The 13,082-nt window shown below is 32.0% G+C and overlaps 2 protein-coding genes across 2 annotated transcripts; one reads left to right on the top strand and one right to left on the bottom strand.

The window, feature by feature from the left end:
• Nucleotides 1-2,001: 2,001 nt before the first annotated feature.
• On the top strand, nucleotides 2,002-2,385 carry GGTG_11858 (hypothetical protein; the record flags this gene model as incomplete). The annotated part of the gene is made up of 2 exons (XM_009229749.1): nucleotides 2,002-2,124; nucleotides 2,302-2,385. Coding segments are annotated over 2 exons (207 nt in total), but the record flags the coding sequence as incomplete, so codon positions are not given.
• A 6,945-nt stretch (nucleotides 2,386-9,330) lies between these two features.
• GGTG_11857 (hypothetical protein) lies at nucleotides 9,331-9,651 on the bottom strand (the record flags this gene model as incomplete). Its single annotated transcript, XM_009229748.1, has 1 exon — nucleotides 9,331-9,651. A coding segment is annotated over one exon (321 nt), but the record flags the coding sequence as incomplete, so codon positions are not given.
• Nucleotides 9,652-13,082: the final 3,431 nt, after the last annotated feature.

The raw sequence follows: 13,082 nt of genomic DNA, 5'->3' as shown, positions 1-13,082 counted from the left end.
CCGTTTTTATTGCAAAAGCCAAAGCGTTAATTTGTACGCATAGCAATTTTAAAAGGTTAAAATGCATTAATATTAAAGCTTTTGTAAATAGCAATTTTAATTTGCAAAAAGCTTTTTTCGCAACATTTTTTAAGTAAAATACGGTATTTTTGCTAAAAAGGTCCGTTAAAAGCATAATAATTTTTGCGTAACCTTTTACAAATTTCCGATAATACCCCGTAAAGCCCAAAATTACCTGGATATTTTTAACGCTTTCCGGTATTTTCCATTTTAAAATTGTAGCAATTTTGTTTGGCAAAATTTCGATCCCGAATTTGGTTATTTTAAACCTTAAAAATCGATACTATCCGTTTCGAATTTGCATTTAACTGGGTTAACGTAAAGTTTAAACCGTTTAAATTGCTTTAGTACCGTTTTTATTATTTTGCGGTGCTTTTTTTATATTTTCGAAAAAATAAAAATATTATCCAAATATACAATGCAATTGTTATTAATTAATTTTTTAAACGCTATATTAATAAAGCTTTAAAACGTTGCTAAAGCGTTGGCCAAACCGAAAGGCATTATTAAATATTTGTAATGTTTGTATTTGCAACGGAAAGCGGTTTTCCATTCGTTCCTTTTCCGGATTCGAATCCGGTAATAAGCGTTTTTTAAATTCAATTTAATAAAGTATTGGTTTTTAAACACCCGGTTAAATATTTTATAAATTAACGAAAATGCTAGCCGGTTTTTTTTGGTAATTTTATTAAAATTTCGGTAATCGATATAAAAACGAAGCTTTTTATCCTTTTTTAAAATAAATAAAATCCCGGCGCCGGCGGGATTGGTTAAATGCCAAATCCAACTTTTCGTTATAGCTTCGTCGAAATATCCCCGAAAGGTTTTTAATTTTTTTTCGGATAAAGGATAAATGCTTTCGTAAAGCGGCATCGTTTTTTTTCCAATTTAATTGCGTAATTTTAGCTTATATATTTTAGCAAAAGGTTTAATTTATAAAGCTGCGCATATTTTGCAATCATTTTTTTAACCTATTTTAAAAAAGCTTTTGGCTTTTTTCCGGGGTTTTCCGGGGTTTCCAAACGTGTAACCGTTAGCACGGTTATCGCTTGTCTTAATTGGATTAGCTTTTTGGTTATTTCCAATAAAATTTTTTTAATTTTTTTAATAATTACCGGGAATTTCCATTTTATATTTTTAAACCGGATTTTAATGTTTTTTTGCTGGAATTAAAGCATGCTGTTAAAACCACGGGCGAAACCGCCCGGCAAAAAGCGGGGAGCGTTAAATGCACGGGCAAAACCGCCCGGCAAAAAAAGAAAAAGGGGGCGCTAGCAGCTAGCCGGGCACAAACCCCCCCGGAAATATGCCGGCAAATTACCGGTATTGCGGCCAAAGCATAACGATAAAGTTAAAAAATAAAATAAAGTTTAAATTGTACAAAAGCGCATGGAACGCGAAAAATTTATAAAATTAACCCCGCGTATTCGAAAAGGTACGAAAAAAAAGAAAGTTAAAAAAGGAATAATTTTTATTGGCGATAGCACTTTTGGTAAAAAATTTACGGAAATTTAATAAAAAAAATACCGTATCCGGCCCGTAACCCGGTAACCACCCGCTTTTGCATTAATTAACCTTTAATATATTGTTCCTTTTTTTATACTTTTTTTATTTAAAAAATAAGCCCGGGTAATTACTAAAAGGGATCGAGCAAATTTGAAAAGGGCATTTGCGATTTCGTACCGCTTATAATAACGTTTAACGTTACGTTAAACACGTTGGAAAAAGCCGTTAAACCATTAAAATAAAATACCAAAAAAGGCCCGCAAATTTTTAACAATTTCGAAAACCTTTCCGTGGAAAAGTTGCAAAAAATAAACAATGCGCTAAAAGCCCAAAGCAAACGTGCTTGCTTAATTTAAAAAATCCAAAACAAAAGGTTAAAGCATACGCATAAAGGTTTAAACGAAAATAAAAAAAATACTTTTAAATAACGGGAAAGTTTTACGTAAAACAAAATTACTTTTAAATTTTTTATGTTTAAAAAATTGGCAATTTAGCAAAATATTGCCCATTATATTAGCAATTACAAGTTTATTTTCGAAAGCAAAAGGGAACGTTACGGTAAAAACCGTATAAAGGTTTAAATAGCTTCCAGCACTTTTAACCATTGTTAACGGGCGCAATAAATAAAATATAAGCAAATGCATTATTTAAATACCGGGGTATTGCTTATTTAAACCGATTTTTTGCAGTAGCTTTAAGCAAAATCGAAAAATCCCAATTTGCGGATATAGCAAGCAATTAAAAAGCTTGCGGGAAATATTGCTATTAAGCAAAAAAAGCACAAATTGTTTAAAGCGTTTCGGATTCGTTGGAATTTAATAAAAAATAACCTTTTTAAATTAACATTTAAATGGATAAGGATAACATTGCTTTTTAACCGGTTACGCCCCGAAATTTAAAAACGGGTAATACTTAAAAGCTTTTTTTACATTATGAAAAAATTGCAAACCAAAGCTTTTAAAGCAAAAATAATATTGGAACCGCACAAAGGGATGCTAAGGGATACCGGTATTTTAATTGCTAAAAAGCCGGTTATTTGCTTTAAATGCGGGCAATTGGGCTATATCGTTGCAATATGCAAAATACGAACGGATAACCCGGAAACCCCGTTGGCTTTAACAACCATATAAAAAGCGAAAGGGAAAAAGCCCGAAATACGGTGTTACGGGTATAAAAAGCTAGGTTATATCCGGCCAGCGTGCTTTAAAAAAAGCAAAATATTGCTATCCAATTCGATACCGCTATTTGGCCGTTTAAGCACCGGGGCTTAAAAATGCGCCCCGGTGGCTAAAACGCGCTGGAAAACCAAAATGTATTTACAAATTAACGGTTGCCGGGTAAAGTTAAAAGCGCTAATTAATAACGGGAATAACGTTAATTTGCTGCATAACCGTTTTTTGGTGGAAGCAAAAAAAATACCGGTGCTAAACGGGGGTTACTTAACGTAATTCGATACCAAAAAACGCATGTTTACGCTAAAAATAAAAAAATACAAAATTTAAGTAACGAATAATTAAAAAATAACCCAAAAGTTAATGGTATTTTACGTAATAATGCTTCGGGTTAAGTACAACATTACGTTAAGCATGCTTTAATTCCAGCAAAAAAATATTAAAATCCGGTTTGGAAATATAAAGTAAAAATTTCCGGTAATTACTAAAAAAGTTAAAATAATTTCGTTGGAAATAATTAAGGAATTAATTTAATTAAAATAAGCGATAGCCGTATTAACGGTTGCACGTTTGGAAACCCCGGAAAATTCCGGGAAAAAGTTAAAAGCTTTTCCGGAATGGGTTAAAAAATAGTTGCAAAATATGCGCAGCTTTATAAATCGAACCTTTTGCTAAAACATACAAGCTAAAATTACGCAATTAAATTTAAAAAAAAACAATGCCGCTTTACGAAAGCATTTATTTTTTATCCGAAAAGGAATTAAAAATTTTCCGGGGATATTTTAACGAAATTATAGCAAAAGGTTGGATCCGGCATTTAATTAACCCCGTTAACGCCGGAATTTTATTCGTTTTAAAAAAAGACGGAAAGTTTTGCTTTTGTATTAATTATCGAAATTTTAACAAAGTTACTAAAAAAAACCAGTTAGCATTTCCGTTAATTTATAAAATATTTAATCGGGTATTTAAAAGTTAATACTTTACCAAATTGGATTTAAAAAACGCTTATTACAAAATACAAATCCGATAAAAAAACGAATAAAAAATTGCTTTTCGTTGCAAATATGGACATTACAAATATTTAGTAATGCTATTTAATTTGGCTAACGCTTTAATAACGTTTTAAAGCTTTATTAATATAGCGCTTGGAAAATTAATTAATATTAATTGCATTATATATTTAAATAACATTTTTATTTTTTTAAAAATACAAAAAAAGCACCGCAAAGCAATAAAAACGGTATTGGAACAATTTAAACGGTTTAAATTTTACGTTAACCCAACCAAATGCAAATTTAAAACGGATAATATTAATTTTTTAAAATTTAAAATAACCAAATTCGAGGTCGAAATTTTGCCGGATAAAATTGTTACAATTTTAAAGTAAAAAATACCGGAAAGCGTTAAAAATATTTAAGTATTTTTAAATTTTACGGGGTATTATCGGAAATTCGTAAAGGGTTACGCGAAAATTACTGTGCTTTTAACGGATTTTTTTAGCAAAAATACCGTGTTTTACTTAGGAAATGTTGCGAAAAAGGCTTTTTGCAAATTAAAACTGCTATTTATAAAAGCTTTAGTATTAGTGCATTTTAACCTTTCGAAACCGTTATACGTACGGATTAACGCTTTGGCTTTTGCAATAAAAGCGGTGCTATTGCAATTGCAAAACGGCCGGTAGCACCCGGTAATTTACATGTTAAAAAAATTGCAATAAAAAAAGTTGCGTTATGCAATTCCTAATTTAAAATTGCTAGCAATCGTAAAAGCTTTTAAAAAGTAACGGCATTATTTGGCTTATTTACAAAAAATTGTTAAAATAATTATTAATTACTTAAATTACATCCATATTTTAACAAAGGAAAAGGTAATAAAGCGTTAAGTAAAATGGTTTAAAAATTTAGCAAAGTATAACTTTACGATTAAATAAAAGCTAAAATACCGGAACCCCGCAAATAACTTGTTAAAACGTTTCCAAAATATGCTTGTAAACGGGAAAGCCAATATAGCAAAGGAAAAATTCCGAAGCAATTTATTAGCTAAATTCCAAAAAGCAGCTTACGTAAGGATAATTACTATTAAAAAGGATACCAAAACGATGTTAAAACGCATTTTCGAAATATAAATAAAAAACGATTTCGTTTAAAGCGGCATTTAAAAAAACAAGCCTAACGTTTAAAAAATTAGCAATAACTTGCTTAAATATAAAAAAAAGTTTAAATTCCAAATTTAACGCCGTTGCAACGGGCAATGCTTTAAAAACAACATAATAACCCAACAAAAAGTTACAAAAGCATGGCCAAAATTTTAAAAAAGTTTAAACGGCAATTTAAATAGCCGGGTATGGCTAAAAACGTACGTAAATACGTGAAAACGTATTAAATATACCAGCAAATAAAACCAAAAATACAAGCATTTTACGGGTTGCTAACATTTTTGCCCGTATTAAACCGCCCGGAACAAAAGCTATTAATGGATTTTATTAAAAAGTTTTTAACGTTAATAAATAAAACCGGCAAAAAGCGCAACGCAATATTGGTAATGGTTAACCGGTTTATTAAATATAGCTTTTTTATTCCAACGTTTACGAAATTAACCAATAAAAAATTGGAAAGCTTTTTATTTATATACGTTTAAAGGTTGTTAAAAACGCCCGAAAGGATTGTATTAAACCGGAATAAGCTATTTATAAACGGGTTTTAAATAATTTTTGCCGGATATTTAAAAATTGCAAAAAAACTATCGATAGCATATTACTTTTAAACCAACGGGCAAACGAAGCGAACGAACCAAATAATAAAGCATTACTTTCGGTGCTTTTGCTGCAAAAAGCAAAATAATTAAACGTTGTTATTGCATTTAGCAACGTAAGTGCATAATACGAGCGTGCATTTGGGGTTGCAAAAAACCCCGGCGTTTTTGCTAATAAAGTTTTACCTACGAAAGCTTTATAACTTTCGGGTAATTAAAAAAAAACCTTTAGCAACGGTTAAAACTAAAGCGGGGGTTTTGGAAGCAATTAAAAAGCAAACCAAAAAATTGCTAAAAAAAGCGAATAATACGTACAAAAAGTATTATAATAAAAGCAAAACCCCGGTGCTTTTTGGGGTAAGCAATTGGGTATTGCTAAATACGGCAAATATTAAAATAAAAAGGTTATTAAAAAAGCTATCGAACAAATGGTTAAAACCTTTCCAAATCCTAAAAATAATTGGGTTAGCCGGTTTAGCGTTCCGGTTAAAGCTTTCGGTAAATTACCAAATATATAACGTATTTCCGGCAAATTTATTACGGGCGTTTAAAAAAAGGCCCGGCAAAAAACCAAAAAATAAAAAACCAAAAATTAAAAAAAAAGAAAAGGATTGTTTCGAAATAAAGGCTTTGCTGGAATACAAAGGGCTTTTGCGGAAACGAAAATATTTGGTTAAATAAATAAATTACAACGAATCGGAAAATTTGTAAATTTTAAAAAGGGATATTACAAAAAAAATTGTTTAAACGTATAAAGCAAATTTATTGGAAATAAGCTTACAAAATAAGGAAAATACCGTATTTTAACGGGGAAATACCCGGAAAAAACGGGGGTATTATAAAAAAAAATAATAAAAGCTAAAAAAATGGCTTAAAGGAATGTTTTAAACGTGCCAAACCGGTTGGTTACCGGGGAAAAACGTAAAAAAATTTGTAAACGGTTTGTAATAACCGTAAAATATTGTACTTTATAAATAAAAAGTTAAATAAAAATGGTATAGTACGAAAAACGCTTTAAATTAATGGTGCAATACATTTAAATTTTAAAAAATATGCAAAATGTAATATATTTTGGAAAGCCCGTAAAAGGCATGCTTGGCGCAATACGTTAAAGCAATTACCGCATTTTAAACGTACGTTATGGTAAAAAATATTATTGCTTGCCCGAAAAAAAAATGGAAAATTTTTTAAATAATACGGCAAACGGGCTTAAGCGTTTGGGTAACGGCAAATGCATATTGGCGGTATTTAAACTTATTAAAGGGCGAAAAAAAAGCATTATAAAATTATTTATTAAAGCATTAAAATTTAATTAGTAATTAAAAATATTGGAATTTTGCAATGCTGCAAAAGCAATATAACAAAAGGAAATTATAATTTTAATTATAATAAATTAACGAATTTTTTTTAAAATTAACCATTTTTCGAAAAAGGAATATTAATAATTAATTAAATAAATATGTAAAAAAAATCGATTAAATGCCGTATTTAAAAAAACCAAAATTTCCGGAAATTACGTTTTTTTTGCTAGCGTTAAAATTGTTGCCGTTAAAATCGTTAGCGTTAAAAGCGGTACCTTTTGGCGCCGATACGAACGTTGCACTTTTACGGGAAACCGCGCGGTTATAAATTTAAATATTTAAATGCGCCGCAATCGTAGCAAAGCTAACGATAATGTTATTAAAAAAAGCAATTATACCTTTTTCGAAACGTTTAAAAACGCCTTTACCTTTTTAAAAAAGTTATTAATGCTAACCGAAATTTAAGCTTACTTTTTCGTTTAAACGGCAATAGCGCAAAGTTATTGGGAAATGTTTTAAATAGCTTTTAATATTGCAACGCTAGCAATTTTGCGCTGGATGCGCTTTTAAATAACGGTTTAACGCTTGTAACGCGCAAATTGCTCGGTTAATATAGTATGGAAAGATTTGGCTTTTTGGATAATTTTGCGAGCGCGAAATTGGGCTTTAATAAGTTTTTCGAAAAATTCCGGTATTGCTTTAAAGAATTGCTTATAAACGGTATTTAAAATTTTGTAAAGGTTTTGGGCCATTTCCTAAAACCATTTGGGAAATTTAATGCAAGCTTTGTTATTAATTACGTTTTTGCAATAAATGCATTTAAAAAACCCCGTATAATTATCGAAGCATATTGGTACACAAAGGTCGATAGCATAATTTTAATATGCTTAACAACCAAAATAGCGGTTATAAAATACCGTACGCTTCGTATAATTATTTTTAAAAAAAAGCAAATAAATAAGGTTTTAATTACCGCTTTATTGGAAATCGATAACTTTTTGCAACGGGAACGCGTTATAAATACCTATATAAAGCGAAAAGGAAGCAATGTCCGTTTCGGGGGCAAATTTATTCGAATCGAAAGCGTTGCGGCGGCGCTCGTTGCGCGTTTTACGCTTTTTTTCGGTGAAAATCTTTTTGCCGCAGCGGTTAAAGCCCGCCGGGGGGTTACCGGCAAAACGCTTGCGGAGGTTTTAAAGGGTTACAAGCGCAAAAGGGCTTAATAAACCCGCGGCATTTAAAAGGCTTACCGGAAAGTTACCGGCAAAGCAATTGTTAAAGATTTAAAAAATTAAAAGCTTTGGCAAATCCAAATTCGGGTTTAATTAAACCACAATAATTAAAGAAAATACCGGAAAATTATTAAAAAAGCATTAAACCGGGGCTTGGGGAACCGGGGGGCTAAAAGGGCTAATGGGTTAGTTTAAACCGAAAAACCCGAAGCAAATACCCGAAAAAACATTACTTTCTTTACGTAATTGGGTACAAAGGATAGCATTTGCAATTACCGGTTAGGTTTAAATATTTAAAAAAAGCGGTTAAATACCAATTACTTACGGTTACAATTGTTAAAATTGTTGGAATAATTATTAAAAGCGCAAAAAAAAAAAAAAGCCCGCGGCCGCAAAAAAAGAAAAAAAGCTTTTTATATGCCGGTACGAACCCATTTTTCCGAATGCTATAAAGCTTTACAACCGGTTTCCTTAAGCGTTGCCGGGCATTAAAGCGGCTTAGCGGGATACCGTAAATTACCGGTTACTTACGGGGTTGCACGCGCGGTACAAACGGTTTGGAATAAACCGTATCGGGAAAAGGCAATATATTAAAACTACGGGCGAAACCGCCCGGTAAAAAGCGGAAAGCGTTAAATGTACGGGCAAAACCGCCCGGCAAAAAAGGAAAAAAAGGGCGTTAATAATTAACTAAGTACGAATTTTCCTAAAAATATGCCGGCAAATTACCGGTATTGCGGTTAAAGCATAACGGTAAAGTTAAAAAATAAAGTAAAGCTTAAATTGTACGAAAGCGCATAAAGCGCAAAAAATTTATAAAACCGACCCCGCGTGCCCGAAAGGGCATAAAGGAAAGGGAAATTAAAAAAAGAACAATTTTTGTTGGCGATAGCACTTTTGGTAAAAAATTTACGGAAGCTTAATAAAAAAAACACCGCATCCGGCCCGTAACCCGGTAACCACCCGCTTTTGCACCGATTAACTTTTAATACATGCTTAACGTAATGTTATACCCGGCCCGGGGCATTATTACGTAAAATACCATTAACTTTCGGATTATTTTTTAATTATCCGTTGTTTGGATTTTGCATTTTTTTTCCTTTATGTAAGCATGCGCTTTTTGGTATCGAATTACGCTAAATAGCCCCCGTTTGGCACCGGTATTTTTTTTGCTTTTATTAAAAAACGGTTGTGCAATAAATTAACGTTATTTTTATTATTAACTAACGCTTTTAACTTTACCCGGCAACCGTTAATCCGTAAATACATTTTGGTTTTCCAACGCGTTTTAACCGTTAAAGCGCATTTTTAAACCCCGGTACTTAAACGGTTAAATAGCGGTATCGAATTAAATAGCAATATTTTGCTTTTTTTAAAGCATGCCGGCCGGATATGGTTTAATTCCCCACACCCGTAACACCGTACTTTGGGCTTTTTTCCCTTTGCCTTTTGTATAATTATTGGGGTTAACGGGGTTTCCGGGTTATCCGTTCGTATTTTGCATATTGCAGCAATATAGTTTAATTGCCCGCATTTAAAGCAAATAACCGGCTTTTTAACGGTTAAAGCACCGGTATCCCCCGGTATCCCTTTATACGGTTCCGATATTATTTTTGCTTTAAAAATTTTGGCTTGCAATTTTTCCATAATGTAAAAAAAGCTTTTAAATATTACCCGTTTTTGGATTTCGGGGCGAAACCGGTTAAAAAGCAATATTATTTTTATTTATTTGGGTGCTAATTTAAAAAGGTTATCCTTTACCAAATTTTAACAAATCCGGAACGTTTTAAATAATTCGTAATCCTTTTGTTTAATAACGGTATTTTTCGCAAACTTTTTAATTGCTAGCTACATTTGCAAATCGGGATTTTTCGATTTTGCTTAAAGCTACCGCAAAAAATTGGCTTAAATAAGCAATACCCCGGTATTTAAATAATGCATTTATTTATATTTTGTTTATTATGCCCGTTAATAATGGTTAAAAGTGTTGGAAGCTATTTAAACCTTTATACGGGTTTTACCGTAACGTTTTTTTTCCTTTTCGAAAATAAATTCGTAATTGCTAATATAATGGGCAATATTTTGCCAAATTACCGATTTTTTAAATATAAAAAGCTTAAAAATAATTTTATTTTACGTAAAACCTTTGCGTTATTTAAAGGTATTTTTTTTATTTTCGTTTAAGCTTTTATGCGCATGCTTTAACCCTTTATTTTGGATTTTTTAAATTAAACGGGCGCGCTTGCTTTAAGCTTTTAGCGCGTTATTTATTTTTTGCAACTTTTTACAAAAAGGTTTTCGAAATTGTTGGAAATTTGCGGGGCTTTTTTGGTATTTTGTTTTAATGGTTTAGCGGCTTTTTTTAACGTGTTCGACGTAGCATCGAGCGTTATTATAAGCGGTGCAAAATTGCAAATGCCTTTTTTAAATTTGCTTAATCCCTTTCGGTAATTACCCGGGCTTGCTTTTTAAATAAAAAAAAGGAAAAAAAAACAATATGTTAAAGGTTAATTGGTGCAAAAGCGGGTAATTACCGGGTTACAAGCCGAATGCGGTATTTTTTTTGTTAAATTTCCGTAAATTTTTTACTAAAGGTATTATCGCCAACAAAAATTGTTTTTTTTTAACTTTCCTTTGTTTCGTACCTTTTTAAGCACGTAAAGTTGGTTTTTTAAATTTTTCGCGCTCCAAACGCTTTCGTACAATTTAAACTTTATTTTATTTTTTAGCTTTGCTATTATGCTTTGGCCGCAATACCGGTAGCTTGCCGGCATATTTCCGGAAAAGTTCGTGCCCGGTTGGCTGCTAGCGCCCCTTTTTTCTTTTTTTGCCGGGCGGTTTCGCCCGTGCTTTTAACACTTACCATTTTTTTAAATTTTTTAATTTTAAAGCGAAAGCCGTTTAAAAGCTCGTTTTGGAATAAAACGGTTTCAATGCGCAATTTGGGCAAAAAAAGGAAAAGGTTGCAACGGTAATTGTTTTAAACACATTAAATATACCGTAAAATATAACCATTCCAAAAAGTGCGCGCTATGGGCTTATTATTGCAAAGGCCCCAAAATTTTATAAAAAAGCTTTTAGTGCATTTATTGCATGGAACCGCGCGGAAAATGGTATTATTAAAAAAACCAATTAAAACGTTCCCGTTAAAAAAAAATCAACGGTTTTGCTGGAAAAAAAAGCTAAATAACATTTTTTTAAAAAATTAAAACGGAAAAAAAAAGGGTGGTTAGCATAAAACCCGCAAAAACGGTTAGGAACGAATTAATTTAATTATTTACCTTCGTTTTTTTACCCGCTTTGCGCTTCCGGGTATTGGGGGAAACGACGGGCTTATCGTTATTATCGTTATTTTTTTAAACGAACCGATTAACGAATTTATCGAAATTAAAATTAATTTTAATCGTTTAACGAATAAACCAATTGGGCTTAAAGCTTTTATTTAATTTAACCGGAACGCAAAAAGTACCGGTTGGACAAAGCGTACGAAAAGTAACCGAAACAAGCAAAGGTTTGAAAACGGGTACGTAAGTATTAATCGGGGTCCAATTTAAAAAACGATTTAAAATTTCCATCCGTTTAGCGTAAATATAAGCCCGATTAGCTTTATACAATTTAACGCGCTTGGCAAACGCACGCGCTTTTATCTTTTAAGCGTTATTCCAAGCTTTATCGCGGGCAGCCCGTTGCTTCCGCGCATTTTCCAGGTTTTTTTGCTTATTTTCCCTTGCAAATAATGCTTTTTTCCGCTATTCCTTTTCGGTTTGCTGCATTTTTTTCCTTTTTTTAAATAGCGCTTTATTTGTTTGCTTAGCTTTAATTGCGAAAACAGCCATAACCGCTTGCAAATCCGCTTTATACGCGCATAAAGCAAAATTAATAAAAGCGTAACAAAGCTAGTGAAAAAGCAAAACGCTTTAATTTATTCCTTTTAAGCTTAAGCCCGCGTATTTTTTTCGCGCTAAAAGCGCTTCCGGGCAACCGCGCGCGTTTTTTTATTACCAAAAGTTTTTATTTTTTAGCCAATTTGTTAGCACCGCACAACGTTTCCAAAATACCGCGCTGCCGCGCAAAGCATTTACAATTATTTAATTTAAATTTGCAAATATTTTAATATTAGCAAAAGATTGGTACGGTTGGAACAAAAAAATTAAAATTTACGCTTTGGAAAGGAAATGGTAGTAAAAAGGAAAAAAAAAAACCGGAACGAAATGGAAAAAAAAAGGTTTTAATTTGTTACGCCCATTTTTTCCCGGTAATGGTTAAAGCATTTGCTTCGTTACTTTTTGTAGCTAAAACATTTGCTTCGTTGCTTTTAGCAACGGGGAACGCTTGCTTCGTTACTTTTTAAAGCTAATGCGTTTTTACGGTTACCTTTTTAAAAAAAAAAACGCTTGTTTCGTTACTTTTCGAAATTAATGCGCTTTTACAATTAACCTTTAAAAGCGCGGTAAGCTTTTAAATCTTACGCTATTAACATAGCAACCAATTTCCTTTTATTTTATTTACAAACAACCCAAAAGGTTCGCTTGGGGGGTATATTACAAAGTAAACAGTATATATTGTTATAAAAAAGCTTTAAGCATAAATATTAAATGCTTAAGGCATTGGAAAAGCGGTTTTTTTGCTTGGAAGCGTATAACGCTTTCAAACGTTAAAAAGGAAGCTTAATAAGCAAAAAGGACAGGGAGTTACGTGTATATAAAGGGCAAAGGCCTTTACGGGGCCCTGCATTTTAAATCCTTTCTTCCTTAAAGCATATTAACCGGAATAGCCTTACACCGTGCTTATCCCTTTTACCTGCAACAATATTATTAATGGAAGCAATTTAGCAAATGCTTATTTATTAGTAATGTACCGCTAATACGGTACTTTTAAAACCATTGTATTTAATAAAAGGCCCCAATTTGTATTTAATTTTTAGCGGAAATTGCAATAACGTTTAAGCGTTATTTTAAAAAAATCGTTAGCGTTTTATTTAAAGTTTAACGGGGCAAACGGAAATTTTAAATGCGTATATGGAACAATATTTCCGCAATTTTTGCTTTTATTATTAAAAC

This window comes from Gaeumannomyces tritici, assembly GCF_000145635.1.
Source record: "Gaeumannomyces tritici R3-111a-1 unplaced genomic scaffold supercont2.7, whole genome shotgun sequence".
Lineage (NCBI taxonomy): Eukaryota > Fungi > Ascomycota > Sordariomycetes > Magnaporthales > Magnaporthaceae > Gaeumannomyces > Gaeumannomyces tritici.
The sequence above is the reverse complement of the archived record's forward strand: the minus strand, read 5'-3'. Positions and strand labels throughout refer to the sequence as shown.